This window comes from Phascolarctos cinereus, unplaced genomic scaffold (genome assembly GCF_003287225.1).
Source record: "Phascolarctos cinereus isolate Bilbo 61053 unplaced genomic scaffold, phaCin_HiC Scaffold_7;HRSCAF=346, whole genome shotgun sequence".
Taxonomy (NCBI): domain Eukaryota; kingdom Metazoa; phylum Chordata; class Mammalia; order Diprotodontia; family Phascolarctidae; genus Phascolarctos; species Phascolarctos cinereus.
This window is the reverse complement of record NW_027556180.1, coordinates 76,641,184-76,656,895: the sequence shown is the minus strand read 5'-3', so window position 1 is coordinate 76,656,895 and position 15,712 is coordinate 76,641,184. Positions and strand designations below refer to the sequence as shown.

At 36.7% G+C, this 15,712-nt stretch overlaps 1 protein-coding gene across 1 annotated transcript in view; it reads right to left on the bottom strand.

The window, feature by feature from the left end:
• Positions 1-731: 731 nt before the first annotated feature.
• LANCL1 (LanC like glutathione S-transferase 1) overlaps positions 732-15,712 on the bottom strand; it is a 46,665-nt gene continuing 31,684 nt past the window's right edge. Inside the window, 7 exon segments of the mRNA XM_021008707.2 lie at positions 732-3,167; positions 3,567-3,639; positions 4,197-4,373; positions 6,625-6,807; positions 12,781-12,833; positions 12,836-12,926; positions 13,511-13,646. Of these exon segments, the coding sequence (XP_020864366.1) occupies positions 3,091-3,167; positions 3,567-3,639; positions 4,197-4,373; positions 6,625-6,807; positions 12,781-12,833; positions 12,836-12,926; positions 13,511-13,646 (790 nt within the window). The 3' untranslated portion in view covers positions 732-3,090.

Genomic DNA, 15,712 nt, shown 5'->3' with positions numbered 1-15,712 from the left:
CAGCTTCACTGTCTTAGGTCCACATAGTTGATAAGCAAAAAACCCAGACCCAGGAAAATGCAAATGACTTTTCATGAAATCAACTTTTTTGGGGGAGGGTGGGGGAGAGTAGTGAGGGAAAGGCTTTAGTGGAAAAACAAAAAAAAAGTTCATGGGACTCAATTAAGTGCAAGGATATTTAAAAGCAAAACAAACCAACAACAACAAAAAAAGAAAAAAAAACCGAGTAAAACCGAATCCAAGATATATTCCCTTTCTGTGAACTTTAAGAAAGCTTGAATTGAGGTTTCCCAGTTTCTGTTGCCATTATAAGAACTGTCTCTGATTCTGAGCATAAAGTGATGGCACAAATACTTGACATGGCCAATTAAACATCTCATTTAAAAAGAAATCTAGCAAATCATACTTCAACTGTATGATCTGATTAATTCAGTTGTGTTTACATCAACGGAGGTTTGCTAGCCTACTATTTTAAAATCATGGTGTTCATGATGGATTTACTTGAAACCCTTTTTTTTTGGGAAAACGAATGCAGTTAAATTAAAATCCAAACATCAACTAAGATTCTCAATGAAAAAACAATTTTCATCAGAAGTCTACTTGGAGTTAGTCAAAGGAGTTTGAAGCAGTATAAGCTAGTCATTCTCATCCTCTAACTCTGAGGAATATGCTTTCTATTTTCCTCTGGTTAGCTACTGTTTATCGAAAAGTACAAAAACAGTACAGCAGACTTGTAGCTAAACCAAATGAGCTTTATTTTTTCAACCCGGACAATCAGCCACAGGCACATTAGCTGCGCTGTGCATTACATTTCTTATCACTGTTAACTGCCCACACAGCTGATCTGAAACCTTTCACAAGGAAGGTACAACTTACCCACAGCACAGGTTACCCACCAGGTGCACAATCCACAGAAGGACCAACCAGGAAATTGTGTAATTAAGTGTTTTTAGATTCTACTATCAGCAGTATTTAAAGGTCCAGATTATTTTCACTAATACTGGCTATTTTTAGGTTACACAGAAAATAATAGAGATGTTAAGACCAGGAGCCAATGGGCAGCTCAGGCACCAGATTTTAAATGGAAGTTGCATGTTTTTGTTCCTGTGAGGGGATGCTGGTCAAATGGGTACATTCTATTTTCCTGAACACTGTTTTTGAACTCTGCCCCTAAAGAGTTCTCAAAAGCTATAGAAAACAAGAGTAAGAGGCAAGGTCCAGCCTACCCCATGGAGGTGTAGGAGGCTTCTGAGGCACCAATGGTTCTTTCTCTGGCTAATGTTGAAGACTCAGAAAATGGTGAATTGTAACACAAATGTTTTGTATTGGGGAAATATTTTTTTAAAGGTGCATATTTTTGTTATCATTAAGTCAATGAAACAAGTTTTCATTTGTGATTTAACAGCTCTGTAAGCTTTGATTTGTGTTATAACTGCTCTGGGATCACCATATTTTAGTACTTTTTGCTGATGGCTGTTTATGGGAATCTTAGTCTTCCAGTTAAATATGGTAGCACTCAACTCATTTCTACGAGAAAGGTCAGGAAAATGCCATATAGCCAATAATTTGAAAAAAAGACCCTGAGCATTTAACAGATTTCCTATTTGTTCACTGGGGCATTTCGTACAGACATACGAACAAACCTACTATAGGCAGATCAGCTGCCTAAGAGGGGGAAACCACTTTTGTTTGTCCATGAGACTGGAACTAGGTGCAAACTGGGTGCCTAAGAGTGTTCTATTTTGTGTTGAACACAATCATTAGATAATTTGTTATTCAATCGTTGCAGTTGTGACTGACTCTTCATGACCCCATTTGGGGTTTTCTTGGCAAAGATACTGGAATGGTTTGCAATCTCCTTTTCCAGTTCATTTTTACAGGTGAGGAACTGAGGCAAACAGGGTTAAGTGACTTGCCCAGGGTCACCAGTAAGGGTCTGAGGCTAGATTTGAACTCAGTACTTCCTTGACTCCAGATCTGGCACTCTATCCACTGCCCTACCTAGCCGATAAACAGAGCTTCTACCAAGGGCTGAGAAGGCCCTGTTTTCAGGTAGCTGGCCGGTGGGTTTTTCTTGGCCTTGTAACAAAAGTGAGATAAGTACTACTCTGTTTAGTGCGATCAGGCTCATTCAACTTGATAGAGATTAAACTATTCTACAGCATTAGCAAGCAGTACAAAGCACAGTGATCACAAGGCAAATAAAATGAAGTAAAGGCTTAGGAAGGTGAAAAATTCACAATATATTAGTAAGCAAAAACGTGTCTCACTGACCACATGGTAGCAACAAAAATATCCATCTTTTAATAAGAACTTCCAAAATTCAGAACATTTTTCTACATCCAAAAATAATAAACATGTATTAGCATACTTTGAACTTTATCAAAACATTGAAGTAAAAATTTTAAATTATTATGTTTTTAAGGTTTTTTTTAAATTTAGGAGTTGCATACAAATGCTAGCTTATATCCACTAAAAAAAAGACAGAGTTCATTAAATAAATTCTGAATAGACAATGTGAGTTTAAGAAAGGATTCAGTATCGTTGGTCCAGTTTGTGGCTTCTGCAATTTTCCAGAGGAAATATAGCTCTGCTCTCCTCTCCTCTGATAGTCAGCCAACCACACAGAAGCATGGCTATAATAATATCTTTTCTACAGTCCAAAGGAAAATGAATATTTAAGAAGCGGCACTATCCACTAACAGTTATGTATTAATCTTTAACTACAATTCAGCTTTTATTACAGCACAGAAAATTGTATCAATATTAAATCATGTTGAAAAGTTTAAATAATGAGCAGCTTCTTGCAAGTTCTGAAATATATGTGTATGTGTTTCCAACAAAATATGTACATTTCACCCCCTTTTAGGAAAACAACCTAAAATTTTGCCCCCCGATCCTTTTAAATAAAAGAAAATTCTCCAAAACGCACTGAGCTGAAGAATAGTGTGGAAAAGGCCAATTACCTTAAACACAAAATTTGTTCTCTTTAGTTAAGAAAGGTGGGTGAAAAGTAATGGACTCATTTATCCCAATGTTTGCACAGATAGTGATAGACATGCACTGAGCTGCAGGGATGCCTTTGGTCTTTTACATTTCAAAAGCTGGGAATCTGGCTTTTGTTGGAACGAGCAGGTCAGCCAGGAAATAAATGGTTCCAGCCATTCCTGAAGAAACCAAAAGAGATAAGGAGTTATCATATTAAGGTGACTACTTTAGCATGGCTCTAGTTTTCTGCACTAGTTTTATCCTGAAATTAACAGCATAACCTTAGCAGAATCAAAAGCATCTTTCCCTAGTTATACGTTTGCATAAGAAAGCACTACTGCCCTTCTCAGCTTCTTGGTTTATATTTACAGTAGTGCATGCCTCAGTTTATCTGCTCATTACTCATGACATAAAGAAATCAAGAATTGGTACAATAATTTTTTTCCACTAAATGCAAAGGGGTGGGAGGGCTAAAAAGTTAAAAGGACCAGAGAGATTACATTAGTGGGAGAGGAATGCCTTGGGGGTCCAAAAGTATATTTCTATTATGAAAAAAACTAGGAATGTGAAAAGAATACCTTCAAAGAGGGAGAAAGGTGTGTCAGGAGTCCTACATCCATGCTCGCCATAATCCAGACACCATTCAGCAAACTGGGGGGAAAAAAAGGCCATGTCAAATTACTCAGAATATATCTTTACTCAGATGACACAACTCTGATGAAGACCAATTTTCAGCACCCATCTGAAAAACTGAAGGGCTCAGAGGGAAGATCATGGTGAGCTAATGAAGTAGGAACTACAAGGAAAGCTGAGAAGTCTGTGGCTCAAAGAGAAATCAACGAGCTGGTGAAGCTAGACTTCGTTACACAGAACCTAGGCTTCTGGAAGTCAAGGGCTGTTTCACTTTTTGTCTTTGCAGCCCCAACCCTTATGATGGGCTTGACTGACTGAAATTTTTATCTCAAGGCTTAAAAACAATTGCCAAAGGAAGATAGGAACAAAACAAACAAGCTACTCTATCTCCAGCTCTAACTAGATTGTTAAATATAATAATTTGTTTTATGAAATGCAAATTAAATAAACTTTTAAAAGACTATTTTTTAACTGTTTACTTCTGTAGATTACCAAAAAATGAAACCAGAATTAGGTAATTTTTAAAATGACTTGAAAAGATCTTTTTCTCCTCTCTGGATGTTCTGAGTACCTACCTTACAAGCTCTGTACAGATATTTCATGTCATGGGTGAGTTTGTATAATGCCAGGAAGGCATATGCATTGCCTGCAGCACCATGGCACAGCCCATATCCTTTTCTGAGTAACCCAAACTTCCAAATCACATCAGTGCACTTCAAGGCATCATTAAGATACTTCTCCTCATTGAAGACCTGTAGGCAGTTAGGAAAATCCAGTTTTACTGTAAATGATAATTTTAACTTTACTGACAACTAAAATACATTAGATGACAGAAAAAAGAGCCAAAAAGATCTAGATAATCTTGAATGATGGGTAAAATCAAAAAAGATGAAATTTAAGAGATAAATGTAAAGTCCTGAACTTAGATTATTAAAGTCAACTGCAAAAATATCAGGTGGGGAGGATATGCCTAGTTATTAGTTTCTGTAGATGAGACCTCAAAATTCTGGTGGACTGTATGCTCAGGAAGAGTCAGTAGTGTGATGCGGTAGTCAATAATAGCTTACTTTAACATAAGCTGCATTAACAGAAATGTGGTGTCCAGAATGAGAGAAGAGATGGTTGTACCAGACCAGGGATAGGGAAACTGCAGCCTCAAAGCCACATGTGGCCCTCTAGGTCCTCAATTACAGCCCTTTGACAGAATCTAAACTTCACAGAACAGATTCCTTTAATAAGAGGATTTGTTCTGTAAAACTTGGGAGTCAGTCAAAAGGCTAGACACAAGGACCCAGAAGGCCACATGTGGCCTCGAGGCCTCCGGTTCCCCACCCCTGGACTAGACTGTCAAGATTTCTTACATCTTAAAAACTGCATGTGTTGTGTTTTAGGTAGAAAACTGATAAATAGGGTCTCATTCAGATGGTAAGTAATCAGGGTGGTGAAATCCATGCTTTATGAGGAATAGCTGAAAGAACTGGGGATATTTAGCTTAGAAAAGAGACTGTGGGTGGATGTGACTGCTCTCTTCAAATATGTGAAAGTCTGTCATGTAGAAAATGGACTGGACTTATTCTACTTAGCCACAAGGAACAGAACTGTGATCAGTATGTAGATGCTACAAGGAGGCAGATTTTAGGCTCCATATAAGGAAGAACTATCTAACGATCAGAGTTGTCTAGAAACAGAAAAAACTTGTCTCAGGAGGTAGTAAGTTCCTGGACAAAGGAAATTACTACATGGAAGGTAGATAATTTCTTTGACCAGGATGTTGTGGTGGTGGTAGGGTACCCATATTCTAGGAAGGGGTTGAACTAGATGGCTTCTGAGGTGCTTTTTAACTCAAAGATTTTGTGATTCCTACAGTGGAACCTGGGGTTAAAAGAAATAGAGGAGGTAGGGTCCAATGACTAAAGATGTGTTACATGGATGGTGCTTCATTTTACTAGTACTCAGTGATTCTACTTACATTAAAAATGACTGTGACTTTGTACTTGTAAAAGGTTTTTTAGAGTGATTGATGAAGCAGCATTAACATTATCTACTTCATATCCAGCTGTCATCATTAGTCACCTTCCATAGAACACATGGCTGCTTTCTTCAGTAACAAAGATGCTCAGTTACTGGGAAATAAGGATGAGGTATATCCAAGGAAAACTTTTCTGTAGTGTTTACTTCTTATTTGGGAGAACACAATGCCATTTATGGTTTACATACAGTAAGTACTGAACATTATACTTTATAAAAAATGAAGAAAATACAGAGGGCTTATATAATTATTAGCTATACCAGTGTTGACTTGCCTATCCTTCCCACCTCTCAAATTCTGGCCAAAGAATTAGAAATAGACCCCTTAAATGAGTATTCTTTTCATTCCAAACTGGATTTTATGAAAAACCCCATTAGGAATTTCCTTTTTGCTATGGCTCCTTTGTAGCTAAAGGAAGAATGCTTATACACATAATAATTCACAGTTAAGAAGAATAGGGATAGATAGTATGGGACAGAGAAAAGGGTAGCCTTTGGGCATAAATTTATGCATTCTAGACAATATTCCGAAATGCAGAATTTGGTATATTGGAAACTGGCATTGTCTATAGATAATTAGCGTCTATCATTTATAAAATACACATTACCATGCAAACAAATGCTGACCTAGGTACAACAGGCTAAGCATCCTTCATGGTAGTCTTTTTCCCCACTATTGTGTGTAAGAAAGCTAGTGGAGTATGCCAGGAGACACTTTTAAAAGCCCCCCTTGGCAGTGATGTTGACTTGATTTAACCTGGATCTCTTCAATTTTACATTAATTGGTTTCCTGACTTACGCGATACATTTGGAAAAATTATTTTAGTTCTTGGATAAAGACCTTGTAAGAAAAGAGGAATGTGTACATTGTTTCTGAAATTATTAGGAGAAATACTGTTTTTGAATTATTGAAATTATAGTTTAGCTTAAAGTTGTTTTCAACTGGCTCTCCTAGGGTAAGAAAGAAGTTTGTACCTTGTAAGCCTGCGCGAGCATGTAGATAACACCAGGGGCCCCATGGCACCAATGGACAAGGTTATCTTTAGAATCATTCACACATGGAGGGTAGTTGCCAGAAGGGAATTTCAGCTGGCAGACATAGTCTACACTGGGCTTGACCACACTGTGTAACTTCACTTGGCTTACCTGAAGGCTAGGCTATGAAACAAAATGATATTTTAAATCCAAAAAGGCATTAAGATACTTCAGGAATTTCCAAATTAAGAAGCAAAGGAAATTTACTATACACTTGAAAAATTCACTTTCTTAGACATTTAAAGAAACATTTACACTCAACAGTATAAACACCACAACCATTTTTAATCAGCTTCATTGTAAAAGTAAAATGCTGGGCTTATTATTAATCCTACTTTTAAAAACAACAAGAAGATCTTCCTAGGTCTGAGGAACAAATTTTAAACAGAAGCAAAACACAAGAAAAGATATTTGGCATCATTAAGGAATTTTGGGTTTTAGTTAATTATTTTGCTTTTTCATGTCCAGATCTTTTCCTGTACCTACAGGTTATTTCTTAATTTTGAAGAATGGAACATTTCTAATTAGGCAATCACAGTCTAGCTCTCAGGAACTGGTAAAGGATTGTTCCGTACTTTTTCTTTCTTAACATTTACCTCTGTCTAAATAAGCATAACTTTTGATTCTAGGCTCTCAGAAGAATCCCTGAAGAGACGAGCTATTTCATGGACTTGTCCATGTTATTCTGCTACCACTGGATTTTAACAAAGTACTCCAAAGAGGTCCATGAGCACAATACATTTTTGTCACAGGTTATACTTATTTTAAGAAAATAAGAGGTGAAATATCTGATGGAAAACACACAGATATGAAGTAATGCATAACTTAGGACCCAAATCTTCTAACTCTTTTGTACATACTTCATCTTAGAATAATCTGTAGAGCAAATGAAAGATGTCGACCTAAATGCAATTTACAGGATCCAGTGACACAGGTGATGTAAGCTCTTTTCTTACTCCACAGCTCTCAATTCAATTTGGTTCACTGACTTCCCTACAAATAATAAATTCCAGTTCTGTTTTTTTCTCTTTTGAAGAGGGAATGAAGGAGGGAAATAAGGGATAAATAACACCTTGTGATTACCAAAAGAATACTAAATTCTTTAGCAAAAGCATAACATCTCCTGTTCCCTATTCAATCTCAAGTTTGAATTGTCACTGTTCTCTCCCCAACCTCATACACGATATGGCCTCAAACTAATATGATTCTGTTTTGCTTTGACAGGTGAGAACCAGGTGGAATGAATCTTTTAGATTAAGAATTCAAAACATTTCGAATACTTAACAATCTGCAAATGGAAAAATCAATGCTTGAACCACAGTTATTAAGTTAGCAAAAGGACTCAGGGTACCTGAAGATCTGTTTTTCAGTGTCAGTGTGAGGTCAACTGATACATTCTGTTTTGTGTGACACATAAGCCCAAGTCTCATTTAGAAAGTTTTAAAACCTTCTTTCTTGGAGAAGGTTTATGGGCCTTTATCTATCTCTGCAAACAGAGGCCATAAGAACAAATGCCAGAAAAAACAAAATGATTCTTTAAATCCAAATGGGCATTAATAATACTTTAGGAATTTCCAAATTAAGAGGCAGAGGAAATTTACTATACACTTGAAAAATTCACTTGCTTAGATATTTAAGGAAGCATCTGCAATCAACAGCATAAACAACCTTCTAGTGAGCCACTTCACTGAAGGACTGTGCTGGACTTGATTTTATTACATTCCATTCTGCTACTTAACCTGCTGGAATTCCTTTGCATTACTAATTGAAACAATCTACTCCACTATGATATGTAGAGCTTATGTACGGGCATTATCTTTGCTAAAATCTTTTATCTTTAACCATAAAATACTCAACTGTACAAAAACACCAATCAGTGCAAACTCTAATTAAAGAAAGCTATGTAACTCACCGAGAAGTCAGTCAATAACATTTATTAAGAACCTACTATGTGCCAGGAACTGGGCTAAGTTTTGGGAATATGAAGAAAGGCAAAAAAGTCACTGGTCTTCAGGAAAGAACAGTGTAATGGGAGAATCCTTATACAAAATCCTCCTCTTCACATTCCCTGTGAATTCTATTGGTGCCAAGTTTATCTTACTTAGGTAGATATCCCCAAATGGCAATAGGCTCTGAGACTTATTCAACATAAAAAATTTAGCTTTTTTTTTTGTCAAGTGAGTACACAAAATCCATCGAATGCCCCTTAAGGTTCGTTATCTGAAACTATGCTCAAGTAACATGTGCTCATTTGTTTTATATTGATTTTCTTCTTCCTGCAGGGTTTGTTTCAAGAGATTGTCCCTTATAATGAGGAACGATTTTCTTTATTCAAAACATTCACCAAAACAAGTGAATGCCATAGCAGAATCATTTAATACAGAAGTCCAAATCATAACAGTTTCAGTTTCCATGGTCCTGAGAAAGCTTTATACATTGATATAATTTTGGTGACCTATTAAATTAAAAGTATAGTGCTTCATATGCTACATGACTACTACACAATATACCCAAGAATTGCACATGTGGAACATACACGTTTATATATACATGTATGTTATATAATGCATATTAATCTAAACCATGATTTCATCAGTGTAGAAGAAAGAAGTTTAGGGAACTCTTTGATGTAGAGATTTTCCCCATCAATACAAAATGACAATTCATCTGAGTTGCCCAGAGCACCGAGAGTTTAAATGACTTGCCCCATGGTCAACAAACTATATGTGTCAGAGGAAGGACTTGAATGTAGGTGCTTCAGAGTCCAAGGCCAGACCTCTACTCATTATAATATTCTGCTTCTTTCCTTATCTTTAACTAGTTTAAGTATTCATGTGAAAAAAAAGAAAACCTTACCTTAATATATCTAGAACAGTTTATTGGCATTAATGTGACACATGGGTGGCCAATGAGAACATTAAATGAGTATAATGAGCTTCTCAAAACAGTACAGGCACAAAGTTGTCCTGATCAACTTCATTTATCTTTCACACTGCCACATTACAACCAAGCCCTTTACTAATATTTATGGAATAATGACATTTAGAGCTCTAAATGCCAGTCCATCTCAGCCACTTGCAGATTGTGCTCTTCACACGTTATTAAATAACACACATGGATGTGAAATACTTTATGTAGTTCATTATTAAATAATACAAAAAGGTACGAAATACTTTATATAAATAGTTCCCTGAAAAGAGAGCTGCTTTTTATCAATAGTAGCCTCATTCAGAACAAAGAGGCATCAAGTTAAGTATTCTAACTAGCTGCTCCAAATATAAAAGGGAATGGAAAAAAAAAAGATGTTAAAAACATTTCCCAACTTCTGCAAGTTCAAGCTACTATTCCATTGGATGTCTTGCTCTGATGGTTTCTTGAAGAAGGGAAAGGGAGGTATTTGTTTCCTGATCCTCAAGTCTCCAGCTCTTTCATTCTACAAAGCCAGGGTACCATAATTTTTCTGTTGTTTTTTTTTTTTTAAAGAGGGGGAGCAGGTAGATATGGACTGTACTTTCTCCAGCTGAGGACCACAGATTGTGAGAAATGATATATAAACTCTTATCTTGACAGATCTTAAACCAAAAGTTAAGAAGGTTCCTGAGAAAGAAAGGGTTAGCTCCTTGTCATATATTCCCTCACTGATATGTCAGTAGATCTTTTTTTTTTGTTTAGCTCTCTAATTCAGTCTCTGCAAATGCCTTTAAGCGGGTCAATTCACTGATGCTTTTTTGTCCATGAACCAGTTGCTTACCATTGCTCCCCTTAGCATACGATGTGCTTTGACATGCAGATAAATCCACCAGCTGTAAACCTTAGGGCTCCCTCTGATGACTTGGAATTTGAAGAACGTTAGCTAATCTAAGTAGCACTAGCTAATCTAGTCTAGCCTATTTTCCACAATTCCTTATTTATAACCTCAGGTGTCTGTAAAGAACAATTTTAAGCTCTTTTAGGTCTAAATGGTAACTGCCTAAAAACGTATTTAAAACATGGAAATTGAGGCCTCAAACTCTATTATTAAGCAGCAGTCATCAAGACTATTTGGTACTGGTTAAAAAGAAAGGTAGACCAATGGAATAGATTAGACAAGGGAGAATCAGAAATAACAGAATTCAATTAACCAGGTTTTAATAAAGTGGAAAACATAAATCACTCAGGAAAGAACTCCTTACTTATCTGATAAAATTGCTGGAAAAACTAGAAAGCAATGAGGCAGAATTAGGCTTAAAATAAAACCTTATATCATATTTTACAATACATTCCAAACAGATACATGACCTTAATAGGTCTTTTTTCTTCTATTTTTACGTGACCTTAATATTAAAGATCATACTATAAAAAATTAGCTCTGAGAGGTATATGATTATGCTTCTCTTTGATCAGTAAGTATTCTTAACCAAAGGATAGAATCAATTACAAAAGATAAAATAGGTAATTTTGGTTACATGAAACTGAAAAGCTTTTGCATCAATACAATTAAAGCATCTAAGATAAGAGGAGAAGCGGCTGATTGGGAAAAAACAAAAACAAAAAACTTTTGTATCAAATTTCTCTGATAAGAGTTTGGCATCTGAGCTATATAAAAAATTAACAGATATATATATACATGTACACATGTAAATACATTTATACACATATATACATATAAATACATATATACATACATACCCACACATATCTAATGTACACAGATACACACACAAACATATAAAAGACCAAAATCTACTCTGCAACAGATATGTGATAAAATATATGAATATAATTCTCAAAAGAATTATAAAACTACTAATAACCACATGAAAGAAAGCTCCAAATCACTAAAAATAAGAGAAAATCAAATAAAAACAAAACAACCCTGAGGTTTTCACCTTACACCCTGCAAACTGGCAAAGATGTCAAAAGATGAGAATAGTCAGTGTTGGAGGGCTTGCTTGTAGAAAGATAGGCACACTGGTACATTGTTGATGGAGCTGTGAATTGGTATAATGATTTTGAAAAGTAATTTGGAATAATGCAAATAAAGTAATTAGAATGTCCATATTCTTTGATCCAGGAATTCCATACTGGACTTTCACCAAAGGAGGCCATTAATAAGAAGAAAGTATGCATATTCACCATATTCATACTTAAATAGCATCACTTTTTGTGACAGCAAAGATTTTTTTGGGGAAAAAAAAGGAGATATTCATCAACTAGGAATGGGTAAACAAATTGTGCTATATAAATATAATGAAATATTACTACATTGTAAGAAATTAAAAATGTGATAAACACACTAGCATGGAAAGATCTTTATGAACTGATTCAGAGTAAAGTAAGTAGAGTCAAGAAAACAATATACACAATGATTACAACAAACAGAACAACTACATATAAAAAAATCAAAAGTGAATGCTGCACAATTATAAAGAATAAGCATGGCTCAAACGAAGTGATATAAGATACTTCTAACCTTTTGCAGAGGTGGGAGGTTCACATGTGTTGCACATGGTGCATATTTTCCGACATTTTTGATGTATTGATGGGTTATGCTGGTTTTTTTCCCCTCTGCTTTTTCTTTCTTTCTTTTCTTTTTTTCTTTTCTTTTTTTTGGCTAGGCAATGGGGTTAAGTGACTTGATCAGGGTCACACAGCTAATAAGTGTCTGAGGCCGGATTTGAACTCAGGTCCTCCTGAATCCAGGGCCGGTGCTCTATCCACTGTGCCACCTAGCTGCCCCACTTTTTTTTTTTTGGTCTCTAAAAAGTACTATTTGTTACTTAAGATAGCTCTTTGTGAGGGAGAGTGGGAAGGATGCTGGGGAAAAATATTGGTGACATAAAAACAAAAGATATCAACAAAATGCATTAAAACTAAATCATAAAGAAAATTATAAGTAAAAACAATGACATTTACTTCTTTTGGTGAATGTCTTAAATAAAAGAAATAATTTATCATTATAAGGCACAACGCTTTAAAATTATGGAACTGCCCCACTGCCTCCAATTATATTTCTCCCAAAGTCAAGCTTTCAAGGAACCAATCAACTTATGTTGCTAATCAAGGTCTGCAAAACTGGGAACGCAGCTTTAGAATTATTAATTTAATCATTCCTACCTGCATCAAGTAGTAGTAAATACCTGCCAGTCCATGGGCAGCCCCCACATAATATTCTGATACCATTCATACATCAGTGGTGTCTTTGAAATGAAGTTTCTCTTTCTGGCAAGAGTTTCACCTGATGATATTACCATATCACAAACCTGTGTGAAGAGGGGAACCAAACATGAATAACTGAAATGTTAGAATAAAACTATCCTGGCATGGGATAAGGAGCTTATCTTATGAAGTATGGAGGTCCTAGGGATATAGACACTAGTCCATGTATATTACATAGTATGCATATTACATTACATAATTTTGTGCATGAAAGCATTCATAGCTCTTTGCTGAAAATAAAAGTAAAGGCTCCTGAATGCTTTCAAGTAACGAATTATTTGTTAGAAAAAAATAATATTTATATAAAGGAAAATCTTCACGTGGAAGAAGCCACCTGACTCTAATTCTCCACTGAAAGGGGATAAAAATTCTTTAATGGAAGTGACAGTTCGTCAGTTGGCATCTCTATATAAGAGGGTCTCTAACAGCGCTCAATGTCATGCTGTGTTTCTTGAATGTGTCTGAATTTCAGAGACCACACATAATCCCGCTATCTCACAAAACCCTGAGGTGCTGAGCAGGAACAAAGTCATATTCTGGAAGAACAGTGAGCAGGAGGATCTCATCAAGAGCATTAAAAAAAACTTTTTAAAAGCCAATATACAGAGAATGGTAGAGGACAGGGTACCTGCTGAATATGGTGTTGAGGTATCTTTTCTTCTCCAAAGTACTTGTTCACAAAAAGCAAAGCATAGATGTAGCCCATTCGTCCATAAAGCATTTCATCAGGAATTCGGGGGTCAAGATTATTCAGGTGGAGAAGGCTGAAAACAAAAGGATACATGAAAGGGAAACGGGTGGAATGTAAAAGAAGATACGTAAATAGAACTCTTTCTGCAACTAGTCCTTCCTGGGCTTTCAAGGAACAGAGATATAGCTATGTATACCTTACGCTAACTACAATGCTTATGAATTAAATACAAACCACCAGTAAAATACTTACTTATGGAAAAAGTATGCAAGGAGATGCTTAACTACCAGTCCTGTGGTTCCAATCTTCACCAAGCTCTGGGAAATGAAGCCACATATAACTGTTCCCAAGAAATTGGCTCTATGGGCCAAGAAAGAGGCAGCATGGCATAGTGGATAGAAAGCTGGCCTTAACAAGGCCTAGGTTCAAGTCCTGCCTCTGACACATACTAGGATAGTTATCTAAAAGAGGTAACTCTCTTAAGGCTGTACAATGCAGAGAAGGTGCCGATCTGCATTGGCAGAGGTATTTTCCTCACACAAAGGTTTCTTATATCAGCGAAATAACAGATCCATTTCCTATCCCTATTATGGTTTTTGTCCTATGTTTTCAAAGAGTACCAAAATGACGTCACCATGTTGGGGTCAAGGTACATTGTGTTCAACTGTGGAAGGCTCTACCACAGGTCGGACACAAATACTCCGCATGAAAATTTGGAATGGAGATGTCTCTAATTTTGTGCATCTCATGTTTCCTTTGAGCTACTGCGATTCTGCTTTGCTCACAGAGCACAGTGCCTTCTTTGATGCGGGTATGCCATGCTGGGTGGTCCTGTGCCAGTGTTGCCGATATCTCAAATCAATTCCAAAGTTCTACAGAGAGACTTTGAGTGTCCTCGTATTGCTTCTTATCACCTCTATGAGCTTATGTGCCTTGTGCAAGTTCTCCATAAGATAGACTTTTGGGCAAATGTTTATTTGCTGTTCAAACAACATGGCCAGCCCATTGGAGTTGAGCTCTCCGCAAGAGAGTTTGAACATCTGGCAGTTTAGCTCAAGAGGACCTCAATGTCCAGTACTTATCTTGCCAGATAATCTTCAGCATCTTCCTAAGACAATTCAAATGAAAGTGATTCAGTTTCCTGGCATGTGCTGGTATACTGTCCAGGTTTCACAGGCATATCACAGTGAGACCAGCACAACAGCTCTGTAGCCCTTCAGTTTGGTAGGCAGTTTAATACCTCCCCTCTCCCACATTTTCCTTCAGAGTCTTTCAAACACTAAGCTAGCTCTGGAAATGCATGCATCAACCTCACCATCTATGTGTACATACAAACACAATATCTATTATCTAGGAGTATATCCCCAGAAATTATGCTGCCTCAAGGTAAGTAAACTTAACCATAGCATTCTAAATTTCTCCATCTACTGTAACCAATGGTTCTACCTATGGATGGTGCAGTGCTGGCTGATGGAGAACCTATGTTTTCCTGGTGTTAATTGTTAGGTCAAGATTAGCACAAGCAGCAGATAATTAATCCATAATTGGTTGCATCTCATTATCACAAGCTGCATTGAGTGCATAATCATCTGCAAACAAAAAGTCATATATCAACTCTCCCTCCACTTTAGTCTTGGCTTGCAGCCTTTTCAAGTTAAATAATTTACCATCAGCGCAGTAGCTGACATTGATGCCATTTTCATCCTCACTGAAGGCTTCTGACAACACTGCTGAAAATACCACACTAAAAAACATGTAAGTGCGTAGCCCTTTCACTTCATTGGTGACTGGGAAAGCACAAGAGCATAATCCATTATTCAGAACCCATGCAAGCATTCTGTCATGAAAGTAATGTACAATACTAATTTCTTTAGACAACCACATTTTGCCATGATTTTCCACAAGGCCTCATGACTGACAGTGTCAAAAACCTTGGTCAGATCAACAAACATTGTGTACAGACCTCTGTTCTGCTCCTGGCATTTCTCCTGGAATTGTCAGGCAGCAAACACCCTATCAACTGTTTCTTGGCCCTTTCTGAAGCCATACTGGCTCCCAGGTAGATGACCATCTTCCAGGTGAAGAATCTACCCGCTAAGGAGAACTCTGGCATGAAATCTTACCAGCAACGATTAAAAG